Source organism: Myzus persicae, unplaced genomic scaffold (genome assembly GCF_001856785.1).
Source record: "Myzus persicae strain clone G006 unplaced genomic scaffold, MPER_G0061.0, whole genome shotgun sequence".
NCBI lineage: Eukaryota > Metazoa > Arthropoda > Insecta > Hemiptera > Aphididae > Myzus > Myzus persicae.
The window spans coordinates 172,911-188,616 of NW_019101471.1; the positions used below are offsets into that span (position 1 = coordinate 172,911).

The window sequence follows — 15,706 nt, forward strand, 5'->3', positions numbered from 1 at the left end:
TTTAGACAAACTATGCATTTTACCTTTTTATATTTTTATTTTAATCATACAAATAGTGTTCATTTTAGTAGAGAATTATTTTGTTGAAACATCTAAAAATATGTATGTCTTTATGTACCTGATGTTTTGCATTTAATTAATAAGTTACTAGCACTCACAACGTTTCCAAAGGTACTTTCCTTCCAACTATAATATTATGTACAACAATTTTATGTTTAAGCATAAATACTTGCAATAAGCGTTTTTTGTATGCATACTGTGTTAAATATTTTTATTTGTTTTGTAAGCACACAACACATAAACACGCTAGCAGTATTATTGAATTTTCTTCATTGTACTATTATATACCTAACCTTTATTAAAAAAAATTTATTATTATTATTTATGAGATCAAATATATTATTTATATAGAAAATATGTGTATATGTTTTGTGCACTAAATTTAGAAGCTTAGTTTTGATAAAATGTAAGAGTAGTATAATGCAATATGTTGTAATTTAAAAACAAATTTATAAAAAAAAAAACACTTGTCATTTAAAGAAAACTATATTAAATATATTAGTTTCTGAATAAAATTGTTTGTTTTATGAAATTATTTTATAAAGTTATTACATATATACTAACTACAGGTAAATCAATTTAATCCAGGCAAACCTGAAACTTGAATTGTCTTAGTATTCGGAGAATTATTGCATCAATACACAATATACAATCACGGTTGGAACTCCTAAAATAAAATAAACAAAGTTTGTTCACATGCTTGTTAGTAAATTATACATTCACAATTTCAGGTCTGAAAATTGTAGTTACCAAATGTATTGTTATCAGTTTAATTCAATGAACATTCTTGTTGGACTATCTTTTGCTACATTCCTAAATTAAGCATTATTTAAAACTGTAATTTTTGAATTTTTGTATGAACAACTTATACGGTTATACATATCTTGTATTGAATTTGAAAACTTTTTGATCAAGTAATAGAATTGTGATCTACTCAACAACAAAAAAAAATCCAAAATAGGCAGCTTAAAATTGATTAAGTAGGAAATGGAATTATTCCAAGTCTAACAAACAGTATATTGTCAATAACAACAAAATAACATTAATCATTTGTAGAGAAATCATTATGTTATACATGCTATATTCTATGGTGTCAAAACTTTAATCGCTAATAAAAAATGTATGGCTTTAATAAATCGAAAAAAATAAAATGTATTCGATGAAAAATCAAGTCTATACAGTCTATACCTATTCATTCTTTAATTACAAGAACAAAAAAATGTGAATAAGTGAGTATTGCTCTGCCGTAAAGTAGTTGTCAGCATGTCATTGCAATGGATGTGTTAGATTTGAATTCAATGATAAGTCATTGAATACTAAAAACAGTTCTTAGAATTGAACTTTAAATTCATTCATACAATCAAATAATCGTTCTCAAATATCCTAAATATTTTTATCTTTAATCAAATAACCTTACGAAAACATAGCAATACATTTTAAAGCATACATTTTACTGACTCAACAATTTTTTATCGCTAATAATTTTAAAAAAAATTATAAAATTCGAAAATTCCTCATGCCTGTAAATGTTTAAAAAACCGTCAAAGTATTTTTTTAAATTGTATCATATGCTAATATAAACGAAAACTTCACGAGCCAAAAACGCCAGATGTGACAAACACAAAACGGTACCGCAAAAAAATAACCCCATATCAGATTTTGCAAATAAATCTAAATATTGGTATTCTGTCATTGCGTAAAAAAAATACGTGTTATTTTCCACGTTATTAAAATAAGTTATGAATGTAGAGTCCATGACATAGACTAAGGGTTAAGATAATCGAGAAAAATTAAAAATCGTTAAAATGTATTTACTGTTCTGATAATTTTAGATAATAATGATGAATATTATAAAATATGCAGGCATTTTACGTATTTTATTCATGCGCATTACATCCATCCATTATCAATATAGTGTACCTACATAATTAATGTATTACATAAACTACTATACAATTCATGTATAATAATTAATAGTACCTATACCTACTTCTTATTACATTCGTTATGGACTATGAATTTGTCGTTAAATTTTGAAAAAGTAACAATTCATTACGCATTACTTTTTGAATGAAAAAATAACATAACGTGAAAAAAATAATGTCGGGAAACACGAATTATGTAATTTAAATAAAAATATTTAATGTAATATAAGTAGGTAACGTAATTAGTTTCTTATCGAAAATAATTTACCCAACACTGGATAGTTGTGTTAGCTCGTAGATCTGATGATCAAGCCAGAATTAAAGGGAGGAAGACTCTAGGCTAACAGTGGTATTTATTGTCACGCGCCATCACATCTATAATTATTAATTATCATGATATGAAGAAAAATCAAGTTCGGAGGAAAAGAAATTACTAGTTTACTAGTAAGTTTCAAAAATTATATATAATAGTCTAAAGTAAACTATGGTTCATTAATACTCAGTAAATCTAACTTCGTACACATTCCCAATACCCCTAACATTTAGAAATTAGCCATCTATGCTGCACGGCTGCACCTGAAGTAAAATCCTGGGACCGCCTATGCCTACCTATTACCTACGTACAATTATTATGTTCCCACAAATAACATTAATTTTGGAAAAACGATTTGGAGCACGGTGCTAGTTTGTCTGTCATATCGATCACATTTATAATAGGTGGATAAGAAAGGTACCTACCATTAAATTTGTCTTCGATGTTCTGATAATATTATAGAAGCGGTAATTTATAATTAGTCCTGTGTGTGTTCATTTCTCAGTATTCGGTACCTACTACAACAGTCTGCTTTCGTATATTATATATTTCGCTATACATTTGTTTATGTTTGAAGTTGGCATTTTAAAAGTATATGTATGTTGTACACAAAGATTGTTTAAACTTTATAAAGTGGAAATGCTACAAAAAAAATAATATCAAATGTCCATACATTTTAAAAACTTCTCTGGATAAAAAACATTCAATTTAAATTGATCATGAACATAATCATCGATCGTGTCAAAATGAAATTGATGCCGCGAAAATTAAAATGCAAATTAAAACACGGGCTAAAATAACGAAGTCTACACCTACAATATTAATTGTAAACCTACCTACCTAGGTATATAGTTTTTATACGTATTATAATATTATTTACCGTCATTGAAAAAATTGAAAATTTGTTTTAATTTAATATTATATTATTAAAAATATATTATACTCCACATTTATGGTTGAATATTTTTATTGATATTGTACTACAAATGTATTATTCGGTAGGTACCCGTTGCACCTTGCAAATCATTTTCATTTTCGCTGTGTTATTTATTGGGCAAATAAAAAAAAACACGTTATTGTAAAATACTTTCCTCGCTCCGAAGTCCAATCAGAATTTTAAATTAAGAGTGAGTTGCAACAATTATATGCTGTTCCATGGCAGAGCAGATATTCCGATAGCAACTTGAAAACTGTATCCAAGTATACCTTTAACGGTAGGTATATGAAAAATACCATAGAATAACGTACAGTCGCGAGTTTATAGCAAACAATAACTGAAGGATGTTCAGCATATTTAACTAAATATTTCTAACACGTTACTTAAATACCTATTATTTGAATATACCTATTCAAGATGACGCGGAAAAAGTTGAAACTTGACTCTAGCAGTCGGCAATAAATTAGCTTGACGCCTATTAAACAACAATCGTGTAGTTGTTAAAAGAGTAAAGGGTCCATTACCTAGGTTGGCTAAATCGGACAAATAAATTGTAAAGCTTGGAAACTGATTTGAAATTTACTAAAAAAAGGTATAAAAAATATTCCATGGCAAAAATTCGTTGTAAATATTTGTACATAATTTTAATCTTTTTTATTATAAAAGTTACGACCTAAAGTAACTTAAAATTAGGCACCTAATAATTACGAACCAATAATCGCACTTGTGATTGTAAAGTTGAAAAGTATTCTGAAGTATTTTTATCAAATTAATATACTCAATCTGGCTGTAGCCTATTTGCGCCCGAAATAAAAAACTTAACTCCCTGATTTATAGCCCAGAATCCAGATGCGGCTATTTTGCATGCAAAATTAGTCAGTTATCTTTAAGATTGTTTAAAAAAGTAAAATTGTAAATAAAATCAAAATTAATAATCATTAAAAGTAATCATTTTAAAAATAATGATAAATACTACACAGTATGACAGTCTTTAATTTTGGTTAACTTTGTATTTGAAACACTCGTTTTGATGTATGTACTACGGATTTTTTTTTGCACAACGCCAACTTACATCTCCAGAAACAAGGTTCTCACTCACGTGATATTTAAAATAACAAACAACTGAACAAAGTTTTGGATTAGGATGGGAACCGATCAAAAATTATTTTAGATTTTATAGTTTAAAACGGAAATGGTGTCTTAATCTTTTGGCACCTAATAATAATTGAAAAAAAAACTAAAAAATTTTTTAAAAAATTAAATAGCAAATGAGTGTTACTAATGGCTTTCCTCAAAAATGTCACGCATTATGTATAAATTTTAGGACCATGAAAAGAAAAAAAACAACTAATTCTTTAAAAAATTCTTAATTTAAGATAAACAGAAATCCAAACTAAACTTGTCTACGACTTTTCGTTAGCGATTTAAAGTCATTTAAAGTTAGCGCGTGACGTCATAGAATCTAATCTCGCTGCGTCTACAGCAGCGGTTCCCAAACTTTTACGACCACGGCACCCTTAAAAAATTGTTTGTGTTTCGCGGAACCCTAATGTCTAATCCAACTCAACTACAATTTTTGTGAATTAAAAAAGGAAAATCAATTCCTTAAACTCTCAAGTCTAAATAATATTTTAATGATACTGTTAATGACTTTTCATTATTCAACTTAGTTTCAAAAAAAATTTTCAATCAAAAATTATTTAAACAACAAACATTATATAAACATAATTTTCTCAATAATCTCATACATCTAACGGAACCCTTGACATTGTCCCACGGAACCCTAAGGTTACGCGGAACACACTTTGGGAAACGCTGGTCTACAGTATGGCTCCACGTGCGTACGTCGCGCGTCATACATATATTATTATTTTGCATAATATTATTACATATTATCATAGAACAATATATATGATATTATTATTTTGGGTTTGATATTTCTGTGTACAAAAATAATTACGTGCTACATAATATTTATTTTATTTTTAGTTCTTACTGATAAAACGGGTTTTTGTCGTTTTCTTCTAGGACTGGATTATTATTTATTATTTTAGTATATTGTTTTGTGTTTCTTTGAGTGTACTTAAAAATAAATTACGATTGTGGTTAACTTACCAATATGACCTCACCATATCAATTTGAACCAATGATCGCAGATTCCTGCGATGACTATGATTCTTTTAATACTAATCATAATGAATTTAGCCAATGCTTTGGTAGATCATTGCTTCTAATAAATAATTGGTGTGATTGTCAAAAATGCATAATATTACCAACGGACCGCGAGTGCATATAGACTGTTAAACAGTATCATATTTTGTGACGATGCCATTATAATTATTGTTATAATATTATTATAACATAAAGTTAAATAGAAAATTATGAACATTAAAAATATCTCGAAGACCAAATCCGGTATATTGAATATTTTATTCATAATAATGGTAAATAAAGTTGAAGACGTAATATTTACATGTATAAACGCCAGGAGAATAGATTCTATGACATCACACGTCAATTTCAAATGCCTGTATATCGCCGAGTCGTAAGCATTTTTAGTAGAACCAATATTTTTTTAACACTGAGTACTATATGTTTTTCGAGTATTAAATAAATTTAAAACTTTTCCTTTCATGGTCCTTAAGGATATGTAGTATTTTTTTTTAATAATTTGTATATAACTAATCTGTTTCACTTCTACTTATTGTGCCAAAATGCTATAGATTGTAGATTGTATTTAAAAATTAAAAAAAAAGTTTTTACTGTCATACGCCAATATACTCAATAAATGGCAACGTTCCACGATTTTCACCTAATCAGAATCGGGCGCAAATGGGTTGGGTCGCTCAGTCTAAATTTAGAACAAAAATGTATAGTAATGGATTTCAAACGGATATTTAAAAATCATATGAAGGATTGTAGGTACAAGGTACTATACCGGATGTGAAAGGTGTAAATTGCACATTGACCAAAAACTATTTGGTCCCTCAATCGACGTGTTTATAAGATTTATTTTATGTAGTCGTGGCTATGGATATTTAAATTGAAGATGCCTCGCTATGGCTTTCAATCAGTTTCTAATCTTGTTATCACCACCCGGTAGCGGCGTATTTGCGGGGGGGGTCATATCCTCCCCGGAGAACAGATTATGCAATACGACATGATAATATCACAATTGCAGTTCAAAATTAAACAAGATAAAAATAATTCTAAGTGTTCCATACGAATTATATGGATAATGTTCTACGGAATTCAAAGCAAACAACGAAAACTGTCTTAATTTTGTCAAAAATTAAAGTATTTTAAATTAAATCCAACAGTCATAAGTCAAATATAGAAAACAAGGTACCTAGATCATATCGTATTACATTTATATATACCTACCTAGGTACCAATCGGCTAATGTCATCATGTAACATTACCTGTTGTTTATTCTTGCTATTTGGGTGAATATTACCTACCTTATCGACTACACAATATATTAATTATAGCTTTATAATTTTCAATGTAAAGAGATTACCAAAAAAATGAAAAGTAAACGCCTACTAGATAACTTTCCATAAAATTTAGCCCCCAAATTAATGTATGCTCACTAATCGTGTAATGTGCAGTTACGGTATTAATTGATCATTGAAGTTGAAATTCATGGATATTTTTGAATTTTAAGCAGTGCTGGATATAGGGAAAAAAATACAATCATATGGATATCAGAAAAATAGGGATTGAATGCAATTATAAAAGGTAACGATGAAACTTCTCAAAATAAATGTATAAAACTGCACGATAGTGATTTAATCGTAACTTTTACAAATCATTTAGGTTAGGTTTAAACTATTTTGGTTTCGGGATACTTTTTTAGTTTTACGTGGCACCAAGATATAACCTTCCTCAAGTTTCAGTCTTACTTATAGAGGAATATCAATTACGTGACGAGCAGAGACAAATTTTTCACATTAATATGAGGGGGAGCCTTCAATCGTACACAAGTAAAAAACCTATCCATTCTCCTTTGATGGGGGGGAGCGAAGTCTCAGTGCCAGTCTTGGTACGACTGTATGAGATTATAATACATGGGCACGTTTATGGAATATTTTAAATATTAAGCAATATTGACAATAAGTAACTCATAAGTCATAAGTTTTCCAGCCGACTAGAGCTATAAGGCGGCCCTTCACAAAAGTCAAAGGTGACATCATGATACTTCAAGTAATTATGAATCTTTAATCCACCAAGTAGGAACGCTACACGACAGTACTATTTAGTTTGTATGTTACGTAACGAAAATTAGAAGATATCTTTAAGAGCAATTAGGTACCAGATTAATTATCATAAGACTACAGTAATATCATTATGCATCATTTGTACCAGGCCCGTGCGCAAGGGGGGGGGGGGGGGTTCAAACCCCCCATGGCCAAAAAATCGTGTTTTTCATGTTTGATCTATTAACTATGTCATATTTTCTGATCTTAATTGTAATAAATAATAATGCATAACATAATAGTACAATACTATAATAATATAATATAGTGTTGTCTTCACGTTTGCTGTTTATCGACTTTCGTAATCGTTGCCGTTATCGATAAAATATAATGACAATAAATGTATGAATATAAGTATAGAGCATACACGTCACAATAATATTTTATTCGACCGCAATTAGTAGGACACGAGATTACACGATAACGGATTTCGGGTATTTTAAAAGTTGTTTATAATTATAGTTCATAAAAAACGATTGTAAGCTCACAGTGAGACGTTAGTTATAGTGAGACGTTAGAAATTACATAAAAATGGACATTCGAAATTTTTTCAAAAAACCCCGGCTAGAAAATGGTGAGATAGTAAGTACATTAAAATTAAATTTTAATTTATAAATATAATTTATTTATTATTTATTAAAAAAAATGATTTCTATTTTATAGGTGTTGTTCAAAAACACATTTAACATAGGTATTTACAAAATTAATAATAAATATAAATATGTTATACTATTTGCTAATTATTGATGTATCTGTTATAAAATTTTTTTTTCAAAACACCCCCCATTCTGAAATCCTGCGCACGGGCCTGATTTGTACTATTGCTCATTATTAACTTTCGAACAATTCTTTAAAAGAAATTTCCGCCGAAATGTTCATTTGTTTATTAAAACAATTATGATTGAAGGATGGCAAAACCTAGGGGCCAGGATACAGGTACAAACGATAAAGATATTGAACTCCGCTGACGAGACATTTGGATAATTATTAAGGGAATCATTATCTGCACGTTTAGTTCTTGAACTTTAACAACCATTGTAGTTGGATCTAATACGGCTCCGTCCACCTTTAAGAAAAAACGAGGTTTTTAAGGCTACTACCAATACTTCATAGGGCATACACAATATTCCATTGTCTTATCAAATTCACTAACATTCAACCCAAGGGTAATTAAGCCTGTAAACTTTATTTTCCGATTGATGACACGATGTACAATCTTTGTAGTTAACATCAACGTAAGTAATCGTGGAACCTAACACGTCGCTTGCACAAAATTCGAGAAAATCATGTTGAGGGATTACCTATCTGAATTACGCATACATTTTGGACAGTTACGTTAAACTTTTACACTAATTGGTTTATCACGGACCCAATTACTTGCTGCATGCACTATAGCTTTGGAACGGGCCAACAAATTATCATTATGCTCTAAATGTTATCGATTGAACCAAACCATGTAACATCCTACTTCCTATTCAAGTACGCAAGGTCAGATTGAAAACCAGTCAACCATGGGTTGAAAAAATAGGAGTTGAGAATATCATAAAAACGAACCCTATCTATGAATATAAATGGGGATGCATGGAAAAATAACCCAACGATGATAACTCACAGCGCGGTTATCTATGATTCGCGTGATAGAACAAGATTGTGGAAAGTATAACTCGTGGTACATGAAAACTACGGGATATGATTTACTTCCAGGCCTACATTGAGGCGTGGAATTATCCGGTTCATTAAAAAACGAAAATAGTTACAGAATTATGTACAGCAAGATTTGAACAGGATAGATAACAAGGGGCGATAACTGTATAGCAGTTACCTGATGGACGTTCAGACAGGGATTTTGATTATCAATCATGTGTCACCTATTACATTGATGGGATTTAAAACTAGTAAACTCAAATATGTGTAAATTAAATTGTGCAAGGTGTTTTTATAATAAGAAAGTAGATGATATATAAGATTTAAACTTTATCTGAATCTATAAATGTGGACTGAGCAGTTAATTTCATATTAATCAAGATGTGTGCAAGAATATTAATAAGTATATAGGTAATGTCCGCTAATAACAATTTGCAATCTGATGACGGAAGGAAGAATAATTTGAAATACTTAAAAAATGCACAATGGGCATGCAAGAATTTGTCAAATTTTAACACAACCCGCGTCATAGATCACACATTGAAATTAACTTATACTTCATTACTGGCCGATAACTGATCACATTATTTAGTAATAACTAAATATTGAGACCATTACTTAGGCTAAATGTAAATTTCACCTACCTTTGGACGATAATCTTCATCGCTGTTGTTGACATGGTAAATGTATACACGTTGTTAAGAAGTTCACTCCTCCTCTATACTTCCTATTCTCACTATGCTTAATATTTTTTTAATGATTTTTCTTAAATCAATCATCAACCATACTGCTCTCACATTGTAGTCTCACCATGGGATAAAGGATAAAAAAAAATAAAACCATACTCAGTTTTTAAATACTGGATAAGAAAAATAAAACAACTCAGTTTTAAATACTGAGTAAAAAAATTGTCCAGTATGAAAGTACTAACCATAAAAAACTTACACCTACTACTAATGGACTGGTTACAACTGTTGTTTCCTACTTATGCTAAGAAAATAATAAGACATTAAACAAGGCCCTAAAAAGGGCCTTTTAAATAATTATGTAATATAAATATCAAAATAAAATATGATTACATCTAAGAGAAAAGATAGAAGGAATGAAGAGGAAAAATAAAGGAATTATAAAGGGGTGTGGAGGATCCCTATTTACCAGTTACCTTATACTTACCTTGAAGTCAGCAAATTCTTCATTGTTAATGGATTCTTCATCTTTGATGTTTTTGATTTATTTTTAAGTTTTTAAAAATGAGTTGACTTTAATTTAAAATACTTAAGTTTTTTGAAAAATTGACACTGTAGTTTAAAAAATTGTTAACCAGACATGATGTATCTTACTCGCTAAACTGCACCCCGTCCCCTACTGCAGCCATCTTATTTCCAAACTCCCTCACCAGATGAATATTAATTTGTATGTATGTTTAATACATTAAGTGCATTATAATGGAAGGTCAGATCTTTGTAAGGACAATAAAAATTAAAAAGTTTTCCTCAGGACCCACAGAACCCATATAACAACACAAGCTCAAAATCACAAGTTCATGGGTCCAAAGAGAAAAACTTATTTCAAGAATTTGGTTAATTGTAATTAAAATTTTAAAGACAGCTTTACTGTAATTATACAAAAGGATATCAAGAAAGGATCAATATAAGTCAATTTGCCACAAAAGAATAACTTACGAGCCTCCTTTCGCTCTAGTCCAACTTTTGACAAATTGATTATTAATTTAAAGAAATACAAGGAATAGAATATAAACAATAAGTATTATGTATGCACTTTAGACCAAACAAAGACCTTTTGAGGGGACCAAAATAATATTATGTTATGAGTAACTCACCATATTAATTAATTAATAAATCTGTTTGATTCCTCATGACCTACTTAATGATAAGTATTTCTCTATAGGCTCTTTGTTTAAAACAAGACAATGAGGAATAGTAATTGCAAAAATAAATAATATAAAAAAATATATATACAAAAGTAAAAAATTAAGTGGTTAGCAAATGATTTCCTACACCGCAGGTTACTAAATAACAGCCAAAAAGTGCCCAGAAAAAAAAAAAAGTACCATTCAAAAGCTCAAACCGAACCAAGGCTGGGTCCAAATGTGAATATAAAACAAATGACGATAAGAAATTTCACATGTGAACCTTACCTAAGGCTCTGCCACAGCTATAATTCTAAGATTATAATTGAAAAAACTTGGTGAACAGAAATGTGAAAGAATTATTAAAGTATATTTGCATGGTTGATCAACGCTGTGACCAGAGTTCAAAGAATAAAAAAAATTCCACCAAATTTTTACAATACTCCCAAACATACGACCTATCATATGAAAGGCCATGTGTTTAGAAGCCGTACAATTTAAATCGAGTCTTACCTTGAGTATCCCTGTGAGCTCCAACTGCTTCTTGTGCATTCATAAACACTTCATCCGTGGTTTGGTTTCCAGACATTGGCCATTGATTAAAACCTGAATAAAAGAATGTAATTAATAACACATCATATAAATATTCACTTGTCATACATACTTTGGTTAGAGTTGTCATGCGATGGTCCAGCTCTTGACATGTCCATACTATTGTCCATATCATCATCATCATCCAATGTCAAGTCTTCTATACTGTCTTCGTTGTTTATATCTTCCAAATACTCAGTCTTAGGTTCAATCAGTTCACCAGTCGGTTCGATCTTTGGTCCTGCCACACCTTCAGCAGCTGATGCATCGTGGTTGTTGATGCGGCTGTTATCAGTCTCATGATCACCGTCATCCAACGGCGCACCTTTGGTTATGGTGGCAGGAATGTTAGGAACACCGACGCCGCTCAGGGCTCCGGACTGAAGGGGCGGTACATCACAGGAGTTGCTTGTATCAATATGACTGTCAGGATCGTCACTTGTTGACGGCCTACGCTGGTTGCGCCTGCGTTTTCTAGTAGGTGAGGCACTATCATCACGAGACCTGATGTGTGGACTTTCCGGCCTCCTCTCTATCGTTAAACCCTGTGCTACTGAAGATGGACCACGTGTGACAGACTGTTGGATTGGTTTTCTAACCGGAGTGGCAACGGGTGCCTTGGCCGGTGCTGAAGAGGCTGCGCTGTCTTCATTGCCACCACCATCAGTCAGACCCTTGATCTGCAGAGATTCTGCAGCTTTCAGGAACGTGCTTAACTGGTCTTGGGAAATGTTAACTTCCCCCCTGTACATGTAATCCATCATACTTTTTAGTTCTTGGAACTTAACGTCCTTCAGTATGACGATCGGATGCTTTTCATAATGTTGGCTTAATAAAAGCTGAAAAAATATTTTGTTTGTTAAAATGGATTCTATAGGTAAGCGTTAATAGATTTTTATGATAAAACAACCTATCTACTGATAAATTAGGGTTATATCAACAAAATAAGACTGTAGAGAGTTCTAAATTTAGGCCGCAAAGATGTACTAAGGTGCGTGCACGTATATATTCAAATACCCGGACGATTAAGAAAACAAAAATTACCTTTTTATCCAAAACTACCTTAGGTAGGCCACAGGGTAGCCGACGTAATACAACTGTTACAACTATTTAACTTTTTTGTATACAACTATTTTTTTTTCTTATCACTCAGCAAATGGGCATCTACACATTGTTACATTTAATATAAAAGGAGAAATAACATCGATAATATAATTGAAACTATAGCTAACGAATTCTGCAATTTGTAATGAAAAAATCAAAGATTAGAGAAGATGTAATCGTAAGGCAACCTTCACAAAAACAATGCATAGAATATAACTGATTATTCAGTGTACAAAAATGAAGTATTCAGTCGATTAATTAAAAGTATTTAGGTATAGATGATTATGTGTCAATTGAAAACAAATTCATGGAGTCATTGAATGTCGTTGTTCTTAATGAATAGTAACGATATAAAAGAATAAGTAAGGAATTGAAAATATTTGACTAATTAAAAGTGAACTAATTAATATTATAAAAACAAATTTCATTAGCTGGATTTACTTAAGCTAGAAGAAAATAGGAAAATCTACCGCAAAAATAAATTAGATATTGTTTGATCACTTATAATTCGAGGATATAATCTTCCATAGAAAATCTAAGATATGAAAAAAATTTGAACATAATGATTTAAAAAACAGAAATGGCACCCACAAGCCAATGAAATTTCGGAATATAATTGAAATAAAGTCGATTCAGAAGCAGTTACATCGAGTAAAGCAAATAAAATAAATCATCGATTTTAATCTAATATTTTCATTCAGCCACCGCACATGAAAACAACGATTAAGATATACAGATAACTAGGATAACTAACTCAGTATTATGTGATGCCTTAACACGATAAAATAGTCTCGCAGACATAACGGACACGTGTAAATAATTTTATTTTCAATTCCTATCGATTTCATATAAAAACAACTAAACGGCTACTTAACTTTATATGAAATACGATGTACGATAAAAAATATATAACAATTATAACAACTATAAAGAGAATATATTAACCTCTAGGTATGGGCTGCATGCCGACAACACGACTTTGTGGGCCTTAAGGTATTGACCCTCCGCCGCCAACGTGCAATCGACCAACGTGCCGCTCTCCAGCAACGTGTCGAAAACGCTGATCAACGTGCTTTGGTGGTTGTTCCAGCGCAGACAAAAATGTTGGTTGTCTCCCGCCATGCTTATCACAGTCCTACGAAAATAAAAAGTTATTAACACATTTTCAAAATTCAAATATAAAAATAAAAAATTTAAATAAGCGTTCAAAAACTCACCTTAAAATTTAAACAACATTTACAAAATTTAATTTGTTGTAAAAAAAAAAATTATCGTTTAACAACGAGTAACAATGCGCGTTTTTTTTTTTGGTTTAATACTGAGTTAACTTTTTATCAAGTCATTTAAAAAAAAAAAAACAAAATAATTGTCGTAAATAAAAACAGTTAATAAATAAATAAATACTTTTCAAGTTACGAAACGTGCGTCTGATGCGAGACTGTGAAGTAATGAATTACGAAATATTATCATTTACATTTAAGCGGGGGGTCGTTTGATTTTTTTTTTAAGTGGCGGAGCAGCGAGCACGACCGTCCGGCTTCACATCAAGTACGAAACAAAGCAAGTGCCGGGGACGCGTCCTGGTCGGCGGCCGTCGAGCGGTGCGCAGAACGCGGATTTTGGCTCGGTGCGCACGAGCCGCCGAATGCGGTATGGCCGGTCCCGTGTTCTGTGACGGAAAGGAGCGCGTACGCCGGCCGACCGTCGACGGAGTTCGTCGACGGTGCATGGCCGGCGGGGCGCGCGGGCGACGGTCGGCCGGGCGGCCAGCCGAGTCAGGAACAGAACACGGCACCGACATCGGGTGTGGCTTGTGGCAGCTGCAAGTAAGCCGGTCGGCCGCCCGCCAGCCGAAGATGGGTCGTTGGTGCGGCGCGGAGCGGGGACGGGCCGTTTGCCGGCTGACGGTACGATGTTCGGCACCGAGCCAGAAATCGACGAACGGACGAAAGCGCAGCAGCAACGCCATAATTCCCCTTCCCTCAGCCACCCGACGGCCATCAACCGCCGTCGTCTCATGCTTGATCAGGCCTAGAATCTAGAGGTCCGCGGCGGCGGCCACGCACTGTAGAAAGTACACATTATTTGATTTGACTGCGACGGACGCTATATTATTGTTCACAATAATGATAATTATTACAATATTTTTTCCGCCTAGGACGAAACAGCCGTTGTTGTCGTCGTTATCATAATTTCCCCTCCGATAACGTTCGTTAGATTATCGTCGGATGCCGAGGCCGTTTTCTTCTTTCACGTTTCCCACCACTAATTTTTAAAAGTATAATTCTACAAGACACAATAATGTATAATATTGTATTGCGGTGCGACGATTGACGGCAAAAAAATATGATTTGCACTCCGTCGTCTTCTGCAACGACCAACATTGCTTTCGTCCGTGCCCGGCACACGTTGGACCCGGTTAATATTGCTATAACGTTCTGTCACGTGGTTTCAATACACAATGAAATAACAATATTATATTATAATTGAATAATAACAGTATAATTTATTGTATTAGACATCGTTGGCCCCTTCGTCCGAATCATCAAAAAATAAATCATTTAAGCGTTTTAATGAAAATAAAATGATGTTTAAAACATTCGTCCGCCACACGCTGGACACGCCTGAAAATCCGTAAAAAGCGTTTCGAGATTTTATCCCCGTGTAGCGTCCATGTTGTTTTTTGACGACGGCCGACGAGTCATCCTTATACTTGCATGCTTTTTTTTCTATCAATATTATATTTAGATAATATGAAATAATAATGATAAGTTATTTCCTCTCCATGCGCGCTTTTTACCTTCCCAAAACCGTCAGACGGAGTTCATTGATTAATATTTTATAAACGTGTTATCGCACTCCTAACGCGCTCTTAATCAATCATCATAATAATATAATACCAAAAAGATTAATATTATAGATTATTGTCGGGATATCGATTATCGTGCATTATTATTCAGTATTTTTCGGAAAACAACGAATTTCCTCGGCGTCATCACCGTC

At 32.3% G+C, this 15,706-nt stretch overlaps 1 protein-coding gene across 5 annotated transcripts in view; it reads right to left on the reverse strand.

Moving 5' to 3' along the window:
- Positions 1-14,252, reverse strand: part of LOC111029248 (longitudinals lacking protein-like) — a 59,309-nt gene extending 45,057 nt beyond the window's left edge. For 3 of the 5 annotated variants that reach the window (XM_022308204.1, XM_022308206.1, XM_022308205.1), the window contains exons 1-4: positions 13,921-14,249; positions 13,649-13,838; positions 11,673-12,438; positions 11,522-11,614 (exon numbers count right to left, since the gene is read on the reverse strand). In XM_022308204.1, the coding sequence (XP_022163896.1) occupies positions 11,522-11,614; positions 11,673-12,438; positions 13,649-13,825 (1,036 nt within the window). In that variant the 5' untranslated portion in view covers positions 13,826-13,838; positions 13,921-14,249. Of the gene's footprint in view, positions 1-11,521; positions 11,615-11,672; positions 12,439-13,648; positions 13,839-13,920 lie in introns of all 5 variants that reach the window. The other 2 variants (XM_022308202.1, XM_022308203.1) reach the window with 2 other exon arrangements.
- Positions 14,253-15,706: the final 1,454 nt, after the last annotated feature.